The 21,925-nt window shown below is 41.7% G+C and overlaps 1 protein-coding gene across 1 annotated transcript in view; it reads right to left on the bottom strand.

Annotated features, from left to right (window-relative positions):
• The window catches only part of ADGRA1 (adhesion G protein-coupled receptor A1), a 265,969-nt gene that overhangs the window by 28,778 nt on the left and 215,266 nt on the right, over nucleotides 1-21,925 (bottom strand). The window contains exon 6 of the mRNA XM_061556541.1: nucleotides 14,101-14,196. Within this exon, the coding sequence (XP_061412525.1) occupies nucleotides 14,101-14,196 (96 nt within the window). The remainder of the gene's footprint in view (nucleotides 1-14,100; nucleotides 14,197-21,925) is intronic.

Here is a 21,925-nt window from a genome sequence, read left to right as displayed (position 1 = left end):
CAACGATGAGATCAGTTCATGTACAGGAGCGAGATGGATTGTCACATAATGAGACTGTGAGGGATGGTGATGACGTGGAGAGGCATTCATGCAGCAGTGACTAGATCATAGCTGATGATGATGATGAGTGCGCCTGTTACGCTTTCATCGTGGCTGTTTGGATAATTTTCCTCTGATTATTATTTTATTGATCTTTCTGCCAGCACGTTAGCAAAGAGTCGCCAAGCTGCATTGGCTTCTGGTTGCCGAACGAATAGATGATTATTGCACATAAAAAAAACTTGCCACAAATGAACCACAATACCTTGATGATCTCGTCAAGGAGCATAAACCATCACACGAAATTCTGTCATCCTCACAGCGCCTTTTGGCTGGCCACCAAACAAAGACGGTCACTTGCATTACACGCTTTCAGGTGCGCTTCTGTGGCCATATGGAACGCTCTTCCTTTTCGATATTAGGAAGCCACTGGCGCTATGCACTTTTACATCTTCTAGATTGAAAACTCATGTCTTTAGAACTGCTTTTGGTGTTTAGTTTCTTGTCCTTTTTCCCGCACCACTGATTATCACAATTGGCTACATACGGTGTGAAAGAAGTTCAACATACAGGGTACATTTTCTTGTTTGATCGTGTGAAACCAACATCAACAAGAAATTGCACTAATTTCACACCTGCTGATTTGTGAGGGCCTTCTTTAAAAAAAATGTATACAGAGATGTGTATAGTTCAATAGAACAATGCTGTTTTCAAGATCATCAGATACATGGCAGACAACACCTTCAAGGGGACAGGACAGTGAATGCCTCTTCTAAATAACAGCGTATTGTGAGAAACTGCACATGACAGTATCACAAAGGGGACCCAATTGATTTTACCTCAAGCATACATGTTTTATAGACATCAAAATGTAAAGATGCACCAAAGCAATCGCTCTCTCACGCGACTGCTAGCAGAAGGGCTCTCGAGGGAGTATTTCTTAGCCTGCTCCTTCATGCTGGGCAGGAAATGTTCGAGGAGGTACCCACCAGAGGTGGGACAAAGTCATTGTTATGCAAGTCCAAGTCGAGTCTGAAGTCATCAAATTCATGACTCGAGTCTGACTCGAGTCCAAGTCACATGACTCGAGTCCACACCTCAGAGGTGGGACAAAGTCATTGTTATGCAAGTCCAAGTCGAGTCTGAAGTCATCAAATTCATGACTCGAGTCTGACTCGAGTCCAAGTCACATGACTCGAGTCCACACCTCAGAGGTGGGACAAAGTCATTGTTATGCAAGTCCAAGTCGAGTCTGAAGTCATCAAATTCATGACTCGAGTCTGACTCGAGTCCAAGTCACATGACTCGAGTCCACACCTCAGAGGTGGGACAAAGTCATTGTTATGCAAGTCCAAGTCGAGTCTGAAGTCATCAAATTCATGACTCGAGTCTGACTCGAGTCCAAGTCACATGACTCGAGTCCACACCTCAGAGGTGGGACAAAGTCATTGTTATGCAAGTCCAAGTCGAGTCTGAAGTCATCAAATTCATGACTCGAGTCTGACTCGAGTCCAAGTCACATGACTCGAGTCCACACCTCAGAGGTGGGACAAAGTCATTGTTATGCAAGTCCAAGTCGAGTCTGAAGTCATCAAATTCATGACTCGAGTCTGACTCGAGTCCAAGTCACATGACTCGAGTCCACACCTCAGAGGTGGGACAAAGTCATTGTTATGCAAGTCCAAGTCGAGTCTGAAGTCATCAAATTCATGACTCGAGTCTGACTCGAGTCCAAGTCACATGACTCGAGTCCACACCTCAGAGGTGGGACAAAGTCATTGTTATGCAAGTCCAAGTCGAGTCTGAAGTCATCAAATTCATGACTCGAGTCTGACTCGAGTCCAAGTCACATGACTCGAGTCCACACCTCAGAGGTGGGACAAAGTCATTGTTATGCAAGTCCAAGTCGAGTCTGAAGTCATCAAATTCATGACTCGAGTCTGACTCGAGTCCAAGTCACATGACTCGAGTCCACACCTCAGAGGTGGGACAAAGTCATTGTTATGCAAGTCCAAGTCGAGTCTGAAGTCATCAAATTCATGACTCGAGTCTGACTCGAGTCCAAGTCACATGACTCGAGTCCACACCTCAGAGGTGGGACAAAGTCATTGTTATGCAAGTCCAAGTCGAGTCTGAAGTCATCAAATTCATGACTCGAGTCTGACTCGAGTCCAAGTCACATGACTCGAGTCCACACCTCAGAGGTGGGACAAAGTCATTGTTATGCAAGTCCAAGTCGAGTCTGAAGTCATCAAATTCATGACTCGAGTCTGACTCGAGTCCAAGTCACATGACTCGAGTCCACACCTCAGAGGTGGGACAAAGTCATTGTTATGCAAGTCCAAGTCGAGTCTGAAGTCATCAAATTCATGACTCGAGTCTGACTCGAGTCCAAGTCACATGACTCGAGTCCACACCTCAGAGGTGGGACAAAGTCATTGTTATGCAAGTCCAAGTCGAGTCTGAAGTCATCAAATTCATGACTCGAGTCTGACTCGAGTCCAAGTCACATGACTCGAGTCCACACCTCAGAGGTGGGACAAAGTCATTGTTATGCAAGTCCAAGTCGAGTCTGAAGTCATCAAATTCATGACTCGAGTCTGACTCGAGTCCAAGTCACATGACTCGAGTCCACACCTCAGAGGTGGGACAAAGTCATTGTTATGCAAGTCCAAGTCGAGTCTGAAGTCATCAAATTCATGACTCGAGTCTGACTCGAGTCCAAGTCACATGACTCGAGTCCACACCTCAGAGGTGGGACAAAGTCATTGTTATGCAAGTCCAAGTCGAGTCTGAAGTCATCAAATTCATGACTCGAGTCTGACTCGAGTCCAAGTCACATGACTCGAGTCCACACCTCAGAGGTGGGACAAAGTCATTGTTATGCAAGTCCAAGTCGAGTCTGAAGTCATCAAATTCATGACTCGAGTCTGACTCGAGTCCAAGTCACATGACTCGAGTCCACACCTCAGAGGTGGGACAAAGTCATTGTTATGCAAGTCCAAGTCGAGTCTGAAGTCATCAAATTCATGACTCGAGTCTGACTCGAGTCCAAGTCACATGACTCGAGTCCACACCTCAGAGGTGGGACAAAGTCATTGTTATGCAAGTCCAAGTCGAGTCTGAAGTCATCAAATTCATGACTCGAGTCTGACTCGAGTCCAAGTCACATGACTCGAGTCCACACCTCAGAGGTGGGACAAAGTCATTGTTATGCAAGTCCAAGTCGAGTCTGAAGTCATCAAATTCATGACTCGAGTCTGACTCGAGTCCAAGTCACATGACTCGAGTCCACACCTCAGAGGTGGGACAAAGTCATTGTTATGCAAGTCCAAGTCGAGTCTGAAGTCATCAAATTCATGACTCGAGTCTGACTCGAGTCCAAGTCACATGACTCGAGTCCACACCTCAGAGGTGGGACAAAGTCATTGTTATGCAAGTCCAAGTCGAGTCTGAAGTCATCAAATTCATGACTCGAGTCTGACTCGAGTCCAAGTCACATGACTCGAGTCCACACCTCAGAGGTGGGACAAAGTCATTGTTATGCAAGTCCAAGTCGAGTCTGAAGTCATCAAATTCATGACTCGAGTCTGACTCGAGTCCAAGTCACATGACTCGAGTCCACACCTCAGAGGTGGGACAAAGTCATTGTTATGCAAGTCCAAGTCGAGTCTGAAGTCATCAAATTCATGACTCGAGTCTGACTCGAGTCCAAGTCACATGACTCGAGTCCACACCTCAGAGGTGGGACAAAGTCATTGTTATGCAAGTCCAAGTCGAGTCTGAAGTCATCAAATTCATGACTCGAGTCTGACTCGAGTCCAAGTCACATGACTCGAGTCCACACCTCAGAGGTGGGACAAAGTCATTGTTATGCAAGTCCAAGTCGAGTCTGAAGTCATCAAATTCATGACTCGAGTCTGACTCGAGTCCAAGTCACATGACTCGAGTCCACACCTCAGAGGTGGGACAAAGTCATTGTTATGCAAGTCCAAGTCGAGTCTGAAGTCATCAAATTCATGACTCGAGTCTGACTCGAGTCCAAGTCACATGACTCGAGTCCACACCTCAGAGGTGGGACAAAGTCATTGTTATGCAAGTCCAAGTCGAGTCTGAAGTCATCAAATTCATGACTCGAGTCTGACTCGAGTCCAAGTCACATGACTCGAGTCCACACCTCAGAGGTGGGACAAAGTCATTGTTATGCAAGTCCAAGTCGAGTCTGAAGTCATCAAATTCATGACTCGAGTCTGACTCGAGTCCAAGTCACATGACTCGAGTCCACACCTCAGAGGTGGGACAAAGTCATTGTTATGCAAGTCCAAGTCGAGTCTGAAGTCATCAAATTCATGACTCGAGTCTGACTCGAGTCCAAGTCACATGACTCGAGTCCACACCTCAGAGGTGGGACAAAGTCATTGTTATGCAAGTCCAAGTCGAGTCTGAAGTCATCAAATTCATGACTCGAGTCTGACTCGAGTCCAAGTCACATGACTCGAGTCCACACCTCAGAGGTGGGACAAAGTCATTGTTATGCAAGTCCAAGTCGAGTCTGAAGTCATCAAATTCATGACTCGAGTCTGACTCGAGTCCAAGTCACATGACTCGAGTCCACACCTCAGAGGTGGGACAAAGTCATTGTTATGCAAGTCCAAGTCGAGTCTGAAGTCATCAAATTCATGACTCGAGTCTGACTCGAGTCCAAGTCACATGACTCGAGTCCACACCTCAGAGGTGGGACAAAGTCATTGTTATGCAAGTCCAAGTCGAGTCTGAAGTCATCAAATTCATGACTCGAGTCTGACTCGAGTCCAAGTCACATGACTCGAGTCCACACCTCAGAGGTGGGACAAAGTCATTGTTATGCAAGTCCAAGTCGAGTCTGAAGTCATCAAATTCATGACTCGAGTCTGACTCGAGTCCAAGTCACATGACTCGAGTCCACACCTCAGAGGTGGGACAAAGTCATTGTTATGCAAGTCCAAGTCGAGTCTGAAGTCATCAAATTCATGACTCGAGTCTGACTCGAGTCCAAGTCACATGACTCGAGTCCACACCTCAGAGGTGGGACAAAGTCATTGTTATGCAAGTCCAAGTCGAGTCTGAAGTCATCAAATTCATGACTCGAGTCTGACTCGAGTCCAAGTCACATGACTCGAGTCCACACCTCAGAGGTGGGACAAAGTCATTGTTATGCAAGTCCAAGTCGAGTCTGAAGTCATCAAATTCATGACTCGAGTCTGACTCGAGTCCAAGTCACATGACTCGAGTCCACACCTCAGAGGTGGGACAAAGTCATTGTTATGCAAGTCCAAGTCGAGTCTGAAGTCATCAAATTCATGACTCGAGTCTGACTCGAGTCCAAGTCACATGACTCGAGTCCACACCTCAGAGGTGGGACAAAGTCATTGTTATGCAAGTCCAAGTCGAGTCTGAAGTCATCAAATTCATGACTCGAGTCTGACTCGAGTCCAAGTCACATGACTCGAGTCCACACCTCAGAGGTGGGACAAAGTCATTGTTATGCAAGTCCAAGTCGAGTCTGAAGTCATCAAATTCATGACTCGAGTCTGACTCGAGTCCAAGTCACATGACTCGAGTCCACACCTCAGAGGTGGGACAAAGTCATTGTTATGCAAGTCCAAGTCGAGTCTGAAGTCATCAAATTCATGACTCGAGTCTGACTCGAGTCCAAGTCACATGACTCGAGTCCACACCTCAGAGGTGGGACAAAGTCATTGTTATGCAAGTCCAAGTCGAGTCTGAAGTCATCAAATTCATGACTCGAGTCTGACTCGAGTCCAAGTCACATGACTCGAGTCCACACCTCAGAGGTGGGACAAAGTCATTGTTATGCAAGTCCAAGTCGAGTCTGAAGTCATCAAATTCATGACTCGAGTCTGACTCGAGTCCAAGTCACATGACTCGAGTCCACACCTCAGAGGTGGGACAAAGTCATTGTTATGCAAGTCTAAGTCGAGTCTGAAGTCATCAAATTCATGACTCGAGTCTGACTCGAGTCCAAGTCACATGACTCGAGTCCACACCTCAGAGGTGGGACAAAGTCATTGTTATGCAAGTCCAAGTCGAGTCTGAAGTCATCAAATTCATGACTCGAGTCTGACTCGCGTCCAAGTCACATGACTCGAGTCCACACCTCAGAGGTGGGACAAAGTCATTGTTATGCAAGTCCAAGTCGAGTCTGAAGTCATCAAATTCATGACTCGAGTCTGACTCGAGTCCAAGTCACATGACTCGAGTCCACACCTCTGGTACCCACACTTTACCAACCACACGTGATCTGCTGATGGGTTGGATATAGGTAGGTGAGGGGGGCATGAATTTAAGAAATGTGCACCATCGTTTCACCTTCACACCAGGGAATCGAATCAGCGACATTTGGATTGCACGTCCAGTGTGCCAACCTTTGCACCACGACAACTGGTCAACACTATCACGAATATATCTCAAAGGTAATGTTCACGTACACAAACTAAAATGTATAGAGATTTTCCAAATATAAAAAATTACTCTCCATGGATTTCAAACAACTTGTGCACTCCACAAAATGTGTTTAATTATCTCGTTTAACATTCTTATTTTCATATGTTTATGTGTGCGTGTTCACGTTTAATGGAAGTGTGATGAAGGCTAGAAAGTGCATACATGTGAATATTCTACTCATGAATGTATTTATATATGGGGTATACATGTAGCATATGCTATTTATATCGTCTTATGATTTCAGTTCAACATCTTGAAATTACTGTTTCACATTTTCAAGTCCAGTGTGTGTTAGTGTTAGGTTAGTAAAATGTATGAGCACAAGGAGGATACTCATTAAAAATAAATGACTAAACTTTGTGATTATATAACATTAGAGTGTAAAGTCAAATTCTTCTTTGAACTGTTTAAATATTAAAATGTTAAATAAATAAATAACGACAACTTGGTAGGATATGCTAGACAAAATGTATGTAGCAAAAATACGATAATTAGGTTTTTTTTTCGAAAGCACCGAAAGCTTTCCAAGCTAATTTTGAGCATGGGTACCCAACCTGAAACTAGTGGTTGGCGTAGAGTGTTAAACCCATGAATCTTCAGCTTCAAAGCAAGCATTGTGCCCTTCAGTCTAACCTACTCTACGTGATTAATGAGAATTTGTCTCAAGAAGACAGACAATGTCACACAAACACAAGGGCAGCATATAGATAGCCTTTCATGATTGCACGAAAAATTAATATTTAAATTTTTTCCTAGCCACATTTTTTATAATGCTTTTATCTCTAAAGTGTCAGGAAAATAACACAGCACCCAGCACAAAGAGTTCATTTCCGTCAAAATGCTGTCAATATGGGCAGCCTGTTCACCTGATATCCCTTATATTTCTCCTGACAGAGATGGGAGAAAAATAGGCCTTGAATAATAAATCATCACCGTCACATACAGACAAAAAACCTTAACCACCGAGCGATCAATGTCATTCTCAACTGATCCAAGATGAATGGCAAGCAACGGAATGCATTTCTGGGACGAGCCACCCTCCAAGATACTCTGATGTTGTCCTCTTACAATTCAGTGCCTTTTCTCTGTGACCGTTTCAGGTGTTAGTCCTGAGAGACATTAGCTTCCTGTGAAATCAACTCACTTCCCCATGTACTCTGTTTGAGATTTATTCTGCACTGCTACCACCTGCCTGCCAAATCCTCCTCACCAAAACAATTTGCTCTTTTGTTTGCCCACTCACGAGCATTCATCAAAATGAGGTTCCTTGGTAAAGTCCAATATTTGTTTCATACACGGTATTTGAACGCAACCGTTCAAATACCTTGATTTCAACCCGCAGAGGTATATGCACGTGTTGTAAAAAATGATATTTTCCCCGACATTTGGTGATAAAGCAGCCGAAATAAGGGATTCAGTAATTTTCTGTCGAAATTTTGTGGGAAATGCCTTTCCTCCAGCACATGAATCAGGCTCAAAGAATGCACATAATTAACGTGTGTATAATTGCATACAAAAAAATTAGCAAAAAAAAATTGCTCAATTCCTCATTCATGACAGTGATCGGCTCTCCAAATCCTCCCTGGCTACCATCGTAACTTACTTTTTCAAGAAACAAATTGTATCATATCATACTATTTACTCGTAAATTAGAGCCCACATCAATATGTTTTTCGTTTGCCTTTTCATACTATGTTACTAAATATGAGGAGCAATTGTGAATTTGAAAAAGCCTCGGAATAATTAGGAATATTATACATGTGTGTGAATTGATGCCTGTGGTCCCGACTCTTGGCATGAAACAACTCAGACATTTTGGCATGCTGCTTTTTTTTTACTCAGCAAGCAGATGTTATATTCCACTAATAGCGCATTTAATAGTGATATTGCAGCCACATTATTAAAAGGTGATGCCTTGACTTTTGCTGTCTTGTACTATCACTAACCTTTTGCACTTGTTTCTAACCCTTGTCTACAATATGAACAGTGCCATATAATTGTGAGGATGGGGATCAAACTCATTCACCCAATCATAGGAGTCTTGAACTCCATTATATCTGCTGACATTAGGTTTCAAGGATATAACCACCCTCATTAATTGCCACTGAGGAATATTCTAAGCTAAGCTGTGCGTACTTGACAATTGTCCAAAAATATGTGTCATATCTTCATGGTGAAGCCTTTCAGTAATCATGGAGGGGTTGATATCAGGTTCACTTTGAAGCCACGATTGTGATGCACATTAAAAGATAATTCACGAAGCTATCAACGTCAATGTGTGTGTGAGGAATGTACATCTGTTGTGGATCATCACTGTGATAGAAAATAACAGTGAATAGATACAAGCACATCTTCAAATTTGCCTGGGAGCTTTTCCTTGTGATGCGATTGCATGTTGTCAACAATAGGTGTGATGTTAAATAATACATCTACAATGAAAGATGTGGAATTGTACACAACTTCACAAGTATCAACGAAACATGGCAGTCGCTTAAGACATTTTATCCAGAACAAAATGTTTCTCCATGCTATTTTGGAAGAGTCTGATATGGCAAGGTCAGAAGGTCATCATTACCAATGCTATTGGTTCCATCACATCTCGCGATTGCTTCCTTCTTTCAGATGCTGCAAAGTTGGCATCTGACCTTCAAATTTCCTTTTATAGTATCCCAATATTAGGCTTCAGGTCTTCCTCTAAATTGTTTCAGCCATTTGTCAAGCCTCTGCTGGATGAAAGCCTCCCAAGCTTTTGTTTCAAGGTTCTGGTTCAGGAAGGGGGCCATGACTGGTTCAGACACAACTCACCCTTTATGGGGGGATTCACAAACCCACTTGCTGTACTGCTATCTCTTGGCCACATAGTAATGCAATGGGTTTATTAATACACCAAACATTACTGTTGTGCCCGCCTGTAATCTAGTGCTACCACTATGCTCGGCTCATATACAACATAAATACAGTAATATGGGTGAACTTCATGCCAGCCAACACGAGCTCACACAATTGGCCCTTTAATAACACTTTAAATCAAGTATTCTTAAATGTATCTGTATGAAGCCGATGAGTCACATAAAACAGTAGCCTTGTAGGCATGGAGATGAGGTATTAAGAAGCGTGCTGGACAAGTGTTGCCCTGTTTAACACGCAGTAGGAGGCTTACGTGACCAATAGTATCCATAATAGAGGTGTTTGGGTTAGATGGTGTTAATATAAATGTGTCCTTAAAACCGCCACCACCTGACACAGCCAATCGGTAAGGATCGCCTCATCAGGCGACAACCAGAATTCTGGATGTTGCCTGATGAGGCTGGTTGTGATTAATGGCAAAATGTCAGACTCGATTTTTTAATATAGTGGGTATACCCTCCAAGACACCGTTGTGCTAAACGGGTAACTAATTGGCATTTTTGTTAACGTGACAAACCTTACTCATTGGCTGTGTAGGGTCGTGGCGGATTTAACGATACATTTATATTTTTACAATCTAACCCAAAGCCTTTTATTGTGGATAAGTATTGCCATCTCCACATTCTGTGGTGGAGTTGTAATGTGGGAGCAACACAGTCGACTTGGATTGTTCTGAGATGAATATATAATTCTTTATAAAAAATATATTAATTTGTCCCCATAGGTTGAAGGATTCCCATTTGAATCCAACTACAGTATTATATGACATGCGTGCGATGCGGTCTCTATATGCCTCACTCTATTACAGTTATGAGCTCTACGCTCAATGCACACAGCTGAAATTATATATTCAACCCCCCTGTGAATGATACATCCCTTCCCATTTTGCCTCCATGCTCCAAAGGGCTTGGTTGCTGAAGGCAGGGGAAAGCTCAATTGTGTACAGTTGAAGTCATTCTACATTAATTACCATTTATTTATTTTCAGTTTTTTGATCAGTCGAAAACCATCAGCCTCCATTGTTTGGATATTGATATCCAAGTTAAATACTCATCACTATACATACTGTGTTTCTCTTAAATATCTGCACAAAATGTGTCTTTAAAACTGGACGGGGATAATAAGAGGTGAGGCAGATAATTTCATAACCCACATCCGGTGAGACATTGCACACCTCTTTGATCATTTAGACAGCAACAATCAGACGTTTGTAAAAAATAAAATCAAGTTATCCTAGATATATGAGTTAGTAGTACATATTTTAATTATTTAAACCATATCAGAGCCCATTTATCGTACACAACGTGTCTCTTGCCATGAAAGCTGAAATAAAATATATTTATACTAGCAGGAAGAACCCGGCGTTGCACCGGGCAAAACATATATTTCAAAACTTCTCTTTAAAACATTGCATATACATACACAGATACTATATTGTGAAAGCCCGGTGGGCCGTTTGTCCATTTTTCTGCCAACAAAATTCTAAGAAGCTTGCAGAAGTCCAAAAAGATATAGAAAGTGGGGGATAAATAGTAGATAAAAAAGGTTTCCGAAAATTGCCGACCCCCCCCTCAAAAAATATTTTTACCTCTGCGTTTGGTATATATACTTACACACCCTACATACAACAGAGTAAGTAGTAGCTACTAACTCTATAGTAGTATCTGCTGACTCTATAGTAGTATTCACTGACTATAGTAGTAACTACTAACTCTGTAGCAGTATCTACTGACTCTATAGTACTTTCTACTGACTCTATAGCAGTAGCCACTGACCATAGTAGTATCTACTTACTGTATAGGAGTATCTACTGACTGTAGCAGTATTTACTGACCGTAGTGGGATATACTGACTGTTTTAGTATCTACTAACTCTATAGTAGTATCTACGAACTCAATAGCAGTATCTACTATCAGTACAAAAGTGCATACCGACTGTGGTGGCACCTGCTATGACTACAGCAGTACATACCGACCTTAGTGGTACCTGCTTTCACAACAGCAGTGCATACTGACTGTGGTGGTTACCTGCTTTAACTACAGCAGTGCATACCGACTGTGGTGGTTCCTTCTATCACTACAGCAGTTCATACTGACTGTGGTGGTACCTGCTTTAACTACAGCAGTGCATACTGACTGGTGGTAACTGCTTTAACTATAGCATTGCATACCGACTTTGGTGGTTACCTGCTTTCACTACAGCAGTGCATGCTGACTCGATAGCAATATATATCGACTCGATAGCACAAACTACCAATTTGACAGAGTGCCGTCCTGAGGCCTAGTCCCGTGCAGAGCCCCCGGCCTCGCCTAGATTGCCCAACTGGCCGAGGTGGCACCTTGGCAGGCTGGGGCTGGGCAGGTACCCTCGCCCTCCCCCACCATCCCCCTGCCCGCTCTAAATAATAGTATCTAAGTGCTATAATATTAGAATCAGCCAACCCCTTCAGTAGTAAGTGCACACATTGGGGTGGGGGGGGGGGGAGAAGAGGACATGACACTTTGAATAATTTACCTAAGCGTTGTATGTATATTTTTTGCATTTTTTACGCGAAAGAAAATGTTTGCCCCCCTCCCAGTGAACGCATGTGCAGCTTTGTCGTGCATGCACAAACGCATGCTTTGGCGCGTGCTCAGCGGCATAAGAAAATAAATAAATAATGAATAGTACTAAATGCTTAAGTAAACTACAGTAAAACCTTGGATTGCTTGCATAATTCGTTCCAGAAACGTGTTTGTAATCCAAAGCACTCGTATATCAGTTGTGATCACGTGATGCACGGCAGACAAAGCGTATGCACGTACTACTCATATTGCAAGATCTCGCTCGTTAATCTAATTAATATTTATTTTAAAAATTTGCTCGTCTTGCAAAACACTCGCAGACCAAGTGACTCGCAATAAAAGCTTTTACTGTACTTTAAAGTTGACGGATGCGAAATCGGAATAGCGCTGGGCTTATGGTGTGGTACCCGGGTACTTTTTTAAACCTAAACCCCACGGTTCATGAGCCAAATCTTCACAAGTTTCGTTCACACACAGACACACAGACAGACAAAAAAGGCCTTTCATAGGTAAGATAACAAAGACAAAGATCCCTCGCATAGCCTTAACAGACTGTCGGGGCAATTGCTGTTTAACGACCACCTTTGAAGGCCAGCACGGCACATGAGGGAGTGGGTGGTTAGCACCACTCCTGGCCGCCTTTGTCTTTCCAGTAAGGATGTTTACAACTCGCACCAGGTACTGTACTCATTTGAGGCTGTGTCGAACTAGGGGAGGCCCAGGACCGGTTCAGATAATCGTCACTGGTGTTGGCCGTGAGTGGGAATCAAACTCGGATGGCTAGGTTTGGAGCGCAGAGCACTAACCGCTACACTACCGATCTTCACAACATGTATATACACACAATAAGAGTTAATGAGCAAATAAATGTGCATTTATGTATATAGAAATTGATAGAAGATTTTGAAGAAAAAAATAAAATCATCCAAAATAATGAGTATTAATGTTATTAGATTATTGAGAAAAGTCTCACTTTTGACACTTTTCAGGAGGACCCTGCATCAACTGAACACCTGTGAAAACTACTGGACATCTGTGAAAAGGAGCTTAATAGCTCATCGGATTCCTCAAGTATAAAATTAAGATTCTGATTCTGAAAAAAAGTATACTTCGCTCATTTATTTTTTTAATCAGTGTTTTGCACGTCTGAGCAAACCAGATTTCCTGGAGAAGACCCAGGAGCCTCTCTGATATGTTCACGTTCAAAAGTCTTGCGCAGGTGGGCAGGTTACAACATCACCCTGGTGCACTATACACAAGCAGCGGAATGAAGTATGACAGTTTAAACAAAAAAATCAGCATGACAATGTTTTAGTTTAAAATATAGCGTCATCGTCATTCATGCAAATGTCATCTCACAATCGCTGAATAACTACAGATAAGCTGTAAGGCAGCCATGTGGTGAACCAGTGCCAACAATTACTCCAAGTTCTGCAGTCCTCTCTATTAAAAGATGTTTTCACACAATTATGGAGTATGAATACATGATCCACCAACACTTGCTGCGAAAAAGGACCATGATCTGAAAACATCGCTGATTATATATTTTTACTTTAAGGCCACAGGGTTTCTGACTAATGTGTTTAGTTGTTTTTGACATTCTTGCTTTCAAAGCACTGAATGACAAGTGCATGTCACAATGGGTGGCTCTTGGCATGCTTGCATGCAGAAGCTGGAATGTAATTGTTTTCATACCAGCTCCCTGGCATTGGGACAGAGTCCTCAACTCAAAAATGGACAATTGCGGGTTCAATCACCAGCATCAATTTAACGTCAATAAACCATAATGAGTACAGTACCACTTTGTGGGAAAATCAAAAGTGGTTGTCATATGGAAACAAAACCGACTCTAGCCATTACAATGTGATGTGTTGAGTGCTTTCTTATGGCCACCAATGGGGTTCAGCACTGCACCACATGTAAGCAGTGAGATACTTTGACATTGTAAAATTTTGACTCTTAGAAAGAAAAAGCCAACGACCTACAAAATGTGATAACATAGGTTCGTATATAATGACTACAGTAAGATAATCGGTGTCTATGTTGAAAGGGATTGTTCCGTAAAATATACATATTGAATACATACAGTGGCATGCTTCCGTTGCTCCCATAATTGTTGATGTCAACCAACGCTGTTATTCCGCATACCAGGATGGGAATGCCTCCTCCAATTAGGTAGAATCTGTGGATAGACAAAAACAGCAAAATGAACACCCAGTAAATGTAGGTTCAAAGGTCAACCTATATCAAGTAATGATTAGCCACTTGACACAAAAAAATAATTTCATATTTAAGACATACCAGCAGATTAGACTAAACAGTACCATACTCCTATATTCTGGCTACTTTAGATGTCGTACTAAATATGCTTTTACACTGGCCTTCTACATTTTGCTCAGTATAAACCAATATGTATTCCGAAGTAGCTTTAAGAAGCTGTCTGGAAGATCGCTGAAGATGGCTCTGGGCTATGGAATAGTTAATCAAAGTGGAAGGCACACCCAAGGCAGTCAAGATGAAAGCATTCAAGGGGCGATGGCTTCTTTGTGAAGGTCTTATATGTTTTTCCACAATGGAGGCAATTTTACATCTGATATACAGGAGTGGTACAATTAAGGATTCTCCATTTACAATTAACTTTGCTCATTGACAAAAAAAATTGGTGCACGATGGATTACGTATGAATCACTATACATTTTATACGTTTAATGTCGCCCTAACAAATGAAGTCCCTCAAGCTAACGGGAAATGTGATGGTTATAGCACAGGTATTAGTCACACGGTGTGATATCAGAGAATAACTCTAATGTTAACCTCGTACAAAATTACACTTCCCCGGATTTAATTTTTTTATCCCTCATACATCCCAGTCATTTATTCATATATTATGGATTAATTGTTAAGTCCTCCAATGTTTTGGATTTAGACGTGAATGGTTGGCATCACAAAATAACTTGTAAAGAACATGATAATTCACACCGAATACTCACAAAGAGGCATAAAAACTGGTGTTTTAGATGAATTTCCAACAGACACAGCATTTTCTTTGGGTCTTTCAATAAAGCCACGTAGATATAAAAAATAATAAAATAATATCACAACGTTTCGATCGCAACACTGTTTATAAAGGTTTAGAGATGGGCGGGGCAGCTAATGTTAATGTCGGAGAGGTCTCCGTAACTGGCAGGAGGTCTACCCCAATCAAAGAGCTGTTTACAAAGGTTTAGAGATGCTTGTAAATACTCTTCGGTTATTTCGGTAAAGTCACGTGAATTTGCCGAATGAACCAAAGAGTATGGATTCATGCAGTCACGAAAGCTTCAAATCAAGAATGCTTGTAAATGTAAGCTCGGAGAAAGCGAGGAAAGAGCCATTGCCACATGGAGGTGCAAAATGATGGCAAGCCGCCATTTACTAACACAGCTAACGATGGCTGTGTTAGTGAATGTAACTCAGAAACGAAGCTGTGGGGGTGGCCATTGTATTGTGAGAGATTAGCATGTCAATGTAAGAAATTTACTTGGAAATGTAAGCTCAGAGAGAGCTCGGAAAGAGCCATCGCCACATGGCGGTGGAAAGGATGACGATTGCTTGTGTTGCGATCGAAACGTCATGATATTTATTATTTTTATTATGTTTTCTTCTATCTATGTGGCTTTAACGAAAGACCCAAAGAATATGAATTACTGCAGTCACGAAAGCTTTAAGTCATAGACACAGCATTTATTGTCGGTTTGATGTCACAAAGATTACACAGTAAATGACTGCTAGAACACCATCAAATAGAGTAATGGAAACAATACTAGATGTGTATCTGTACGGTACGGTGCTAAAAAACATATACCCTTTGTACGTGGATATCATTACAACTTTATAATGTATTTATACTTAATAGTTAAATAGAAACGCACTCCTGGAAATACGTATACAGCAATTAGCTCACGTTGCTCATGTAGGGATTGAAACATGAAGCGCATAAATAAGGGCAGTGGTGAAAATTGCATCTTGGAAAAAAAAATTCTAATGAGCTATTAAAGTATAGATACGACCAAACATTAGTGTGCACAAATGTATACTTCACAGATGGCTTCCCTTACATGTTATTACAGAGGTGACTGACTTATAATTATGCCTCGAGTAATTTAAAACAACCAAATTAAAATTGCAACTTATACTTGGTTAATTTCATAGCCAAAATCTATACACTGCTAGATGAAAGCCTACCCAATCCATTTCCATCTCCAGCGGCCTCGTGATGTCACAATCCATCCACTCCATCTGCCCGGTGGACATACTCTTGGGTGTTCCCTCCTTTGGCTTTGCCATGCCATCGCCAGTCTCAACCACTTGCCATCATGCGTTGCAGTGGTCTGTATTGTCCAAACTCACTGTTGTTTACATATGGTTGTGTAGGTAAGTATTGATAATTAATTAATGGGGCACCATGGTGGCGAGATGTTAACTACCTCGCCTGGTATATAGGTCGTCGTGGGTTCGATCCCGATCCTCACGCCAGTATATTTGGAGCTTGCATGATCTCCCCGTGTCCGCGTGGATTTTACATTTAAAAACATGCGTTTAGATTATTTGCGGCTATAAACTTCCACATGATAAACAAATTCGTTGAGCTATCATTTGTGGCCAGGTCACTTCTGAAAAAACTCTATGGCTCACTGGGCCTTACCTGGTAAAAAGAAAAATTTGTAAAAAATAGTTAAAATATTTAGTAGCATTCATAAGACCTTATCTTTTCCCAAGTTCGCATATCTCACTGGTAGGAAAAAGACTCGTGATTAAGTACCCACACAGAACACTCAGACCATGCAAAGAGAGCCTGTCCGACCAACGCAAAAGACTGAAATCCACACACAATGGAAACAAGATTTGTTTTTTTTATTCTTCAGTGCGATTTATTGAGATGAAAGGTGTGATATTAGACGATGCTGTGACTGTGACGTGCACCTGACACCAGCGAACGTGGTGAGATATCGTCTCTTTCTTTCAAGACGTGAAAACCTTCGGCCGTCCAAGCAAGATATATCTTAGTGTGCCAACAGTCTCTCTCTGTGCTGCATGAAGACAACACCACCCGATGAGGCTGTGATAAGCCATCTTGGTAGCTGTCTGTGCTGATGGTGTGGCATCACACATCTCTGAGGGTGATAATGGCCTCATGATGTAATGATAATATTCAATTGTAACAGCGAACAATATTCGTTTACCCTCTCAGACAGAGAGAGAGAGAATGATTCAGAGGCACGAGAAACCACAGGTAAGTGGGAAGGCAGGAAGAACCAGTGGCAACAATTGCCCAAGCTTTGCGGTCCTATATTGAGATGCTTGGCCAACTTCATGAATGTTAATACATGTGGTAGGAAACCGGACTACCCAAAGAAAACCCATGCATTCGAGGGGGGGGGGGGTAACCTTTACAGATTGATTACAGATGGAAATTAAGCCACGAGTATTACTGCCATACTCTGGCAAGCCAGGAGATGGCAACCTCGATGCACCCAGGTACTGAACAGAGTTCACAAATTGCTGTGATCCTCTAACCCTTGCAACCGCAGAGCTGGATTAAAGGCATGCAGAGCCGCCAGCGCCTGGCTGATGATGCTGCTGTGGCGGACTCATAAACACTAACAACATAATCATTGACGTAGATATTTTACACGCTTTTATTTAACTCACTCTGTCTGTTGTTGTTCTTGTTGTCGTTGTTGTTGTATCTTCAAATCTTGTAACTCAATTTTTACCCACTTCCCAATGTGGTATCGACTGAAAACTTGGTATACTTATGTCATACTGATGACAAAACTATATTCTATCATAAAAAATAAAAAAAAACATTTAAAACAAATATTTGTATATGTTATGTTTCGGCTTGGGTCTAATTGTCCACGCTCAACTGACGTTGGCTGTAATTGCCTATGGCCCCTTACGTTATGGCAAGCTTCGGGGCCACTTCCTGGAGTTGTGGAGTTCTTACATTACTAGTACGGTACATTTCATTAAAGCGTGTTTTTAAAAACGTTTTTAAAATATTACTTATTTTGTGTAACATTTTCACTGCTGAAAAATTCACTAGGTGCGTGATTTGCATTTCACGTGTCGATACACGCAATATTTTTAAGGCTGAGTTGACCTAGGTGTAGTCCAGACTCATTTTGAGCCGCCTTAAATGTTCAGGAGTTGATCCTTGCATTGCCAGAATATATGAACAACTATGTCATCACTCCAGTATGAGCACAAAAACCCCCTGGATGTTGGGGCAAGTCCTGTGAATGAAAAGCTTTTAAAAATGTGGGAAACCTCCTATAAGACACACCCAGCGTGACACAGAAAATGATGAATTGATGACGTCACCAAGCCGCACCCACAACCTCCCATCCAGTGGCACACATGGGAACACAGGTACTTTTCCCCTCAAATATGTGTTTGCTATCCGATGTGTCAATTAATCGAACCGATAACCAGCAGAGTAATCAATTTCTCAGATATTTCAGATCTGGTTGAAAGCAAAGTCGCTCTCGGAATTGAAATGATATTTTTCAGTCCGATTCTCAAAAACAACTCTGTAGATGGTAAGGTACGAACTGATCCTTCTCTGGGCAATCAGCCATAGCGAACACAAATTGGGACATGTCCTTGCAATCTTCGAATAGGCTATACGCTTGTCCCATTGGGACAGAGCACGGCATTCAGCACAAAGCTAATGCGTAATGTCCAATGCTTGGGTACTACACCGAAAGAGCACTGTGTGCCACCATATATTGAGCATTACCTATGAATGGGGAACATTGATGTGACACAGGGAGCACACGGTGGTGGTTTCATACCAGGATGCACACTGCTCTTGGAAAGCCGGTTGGTACCTAAATGTATAACATCACGAATCACTACTGCACAAGACTAATAATTGAATACAGTATTTAAAACGTACTGGGGTTTGCATTACCCTCCCTGCACAGGGGATTATTGTGTCCGTCCGTCCGTCGTGCATCCAAAAATGGGAGGGGTCGGGCTGGGTGGAGAGGGGAGGGTAGGAAGGGGCTGGGTGGGGGGTAGGGCTGGGTGGGGAGGGGCTGGTCACCCCGTGGTGCCCTTATAAAACTCAACGTTTAACCTACTCACGCCGGCTTGTGCCAGCCCTCACAGTCGGCCATATTTGCGGAATACACCACGCCGCCGTTGACCCTGGCCATTGACCGAGCAACCCAGCGTTCCTACCAGCTCCCTCCGCAGGAATGTGTTAAGAAAGGCCATGTACCCAATGTACATGCTCAGTTGTTGACAATAGCCTCAGCTAAAATGTTTCAACTGGTCTTCATGGAAAGGAAAATGCCCATACCCCATTGTTATCTTCCCAATTAAGTTCACACTTTTAAGACTGATAACATTCTCACCCAAAGGACAACAAGGTTACATCTAAGTCAAATCCTGTTTTAGTGCTGTAACGTTTTTTTGAATTGCCATGGTCATACATTGCCAAAATAATTAACTGAACATAAATGCCTCCCAGCATATCGTCTCTCAACACTGTTAACACATTTAGTGTTTTATATATAACAAATAAATACATCCACTCTTTTCAGCTAAATGAATATTTAAATACCAATGATTACATTAATTTATAATCCTTTGTCAATACTCTGGACTTCAGGAAAAATGCCTCCTGATGCATCAGAAATGCAAGTCGTTTGACCATACTTCACCTGCACAACGGTCAGTGTGGGGTAGGGGTTAGCCATGGTTGGGAATTGAGCTCTATACCATAAGATTCCCTAAATAAGACAAACTGGCTGAAAGGTCGAGATGTTATTATCTTCCAATACAAGAAAAACAACTCGAATTATATGCTTACTTAACTTTTATTTATTCAAAGTCAAAAAATCTGTGTATCTACACTCATCAAATAGTCAGTGTCTCTACACTTACTTTTTGATGAGCTCTATTCTCCGCTGTTGATGATGATAAGTCAGCTTTGGAACAGCAACATTGCCTTGGCAAGGACCAGTCTCTTCATATGATAACCACAATTAGATTTCCAGCCAAAATTTGAATTTGCAAAGTGTTGATTACAAGTGCTCTGAAAGCAGTCACACGTGGTTGAATTGCAACGATTGCTAACATTATACAGAAAATTAAATTGCGCCGTGTCTGGTTTGTACGCGAGCAGAGAATGACTAAGCTGGATAGTAGTTAGTCCAGTGTCACGTTCCCATGTTCCCTCTTGGGGTTGAGTTAAACTTTGTCCCTGCAGGGATATGTCTGTACACTGCACAAGCAAGACAGGCCTTATTGATATTCTGCTCTGGGTCACATGGCAACTGCTGTTGTGCTCGTTAATTCTCCACTGTTTGGGCAGATTTGGGGTCAGGGGTGCAGGCACACTTTGTAAGTATGGGGTGTCCGACTGGCGGATGGTTCCCAGCGGTTACTAGTTAGATTACAGACAGCAACCGTGATGTTTGCCCCCCACTTCGTTTCGGATAATGAGAGTTCTACTGCACTATAACTATATTACATCATGTAACTACTGGCTACTGACTTTTTGTCCAAAATGATGTGCTTGTCTTTTAGCCATATATAAAACAATTATAGGGGTGTCCAGATATCCACAATATCCACAATGGCTGTGGTCTTGCTTGGGGGTAAGACTTTAAATATATATTTATGTATGCGTCAGTAAATTACATATCTAATCGCTGATATGGAATGTTACTAACTTGGATAAAATGTATGCAAATTGAAAACCAAACCATGTATTTGATTATTTAAAAAAATATATCGTAACAGTAACAGAAAAATAAAAACCAAAGCGTAATAGCTTTTGTACAAAAGCTGGCAACTAAACTAAATCTAACTTTTGAAAGTTTCCTTTACGTGACCATTGAGTAATGACTTTCAAACGAGCTTAGGAAAATGTAATTATCATCCTTTGTAGCACGGTCCCACTAAATTTGTTAAGTGCAATGGCTAAGGTAATTGGTATGCATTACCAAAAATAATAATTGAATAAAGAATAGTATTGCTGCAAATTGCATTGTGTTATTGCTATATTGTACTCGCTATTTATGGCAAAGACAAGGCTAAATCAAGCCGAAGAGAATTCATAACGTGCGTTTGTTTGTTATTCAATTTGTTTATTATCATTGTCGAACTATGGAGTTTGAGCATACCATCTTCCGTGTGATGAACGTCAAGTATCAATGCTATTTAGAGAGGCACTATGGGCCCAGCTTGAGTTGGCAGGGTTCGTGAACTGTGCATAAATTATAGTGTGTGTAAGAAGCTCACCTGCATTGCTATGAAATGGGCAGCAAGCAGCACAGAAAGAACATTGCTGACATTTCTCCGCATACAGTTCTATAGTTTTCCCCAACATGAAAAATACTCAATAAGCAACTCGTCAGTGTAGGGCTCTCGTGAAAATGCATATCTAAAGATCAAAGAGAGTGTCCTGGACATATAAAGTATTTTTTTTTCTTTCTATACAGACTAATCCAATGCTTTACAAATTAAAATTGTTAAAGTAATGTATTAATTTGGGTGCGAAGTGCAAACAGCTTGTACATTAAGGTGAGGTTCCAAAATAGTAAAAAAAAAGTTGTTTTGCCAAGTAAAGTATTATAGCACAAAACAACAAGAAAGACATTCATGAGAAAGGCCGGGACATTTCATGATGTGCATATTTATACCTCTGCGTCAATAAAAATAAATGTATATGTGTTTCTGGAGGTTAAAATTAATTTAATTTGAAGAATAAACACAAAAACATTCATGGGACACAGCATATTCATTTCAATGAGATAAGCTTACATTTAAATTCTGCGCCACGCTTATACTGCATCTGTTTGGATGAGCTGTATAAAAATTTCAAAACCATATGTGCTGTCATAAATTTCACA

The sequence above is a fragment of the Lethenteron reissneri genome, chromosome 22 (assembly GCF_015708825.2).
Source record: "Lethenteron reissneri isolate LAM-NWPU_2019-01 chromosome 22, ASM1570882v1, whole genome shotgun sequence".
Lineage (NCBI taxonomy): Eukaryota > Metazoa > Chordata > Hyperoartia > Petromyzontiformes > Petromyzontidae > Lethenteron > Lethenteron reissneri.
This window is presented reverse-complemented; position numbering and strand designations above follow the sequence as displayed.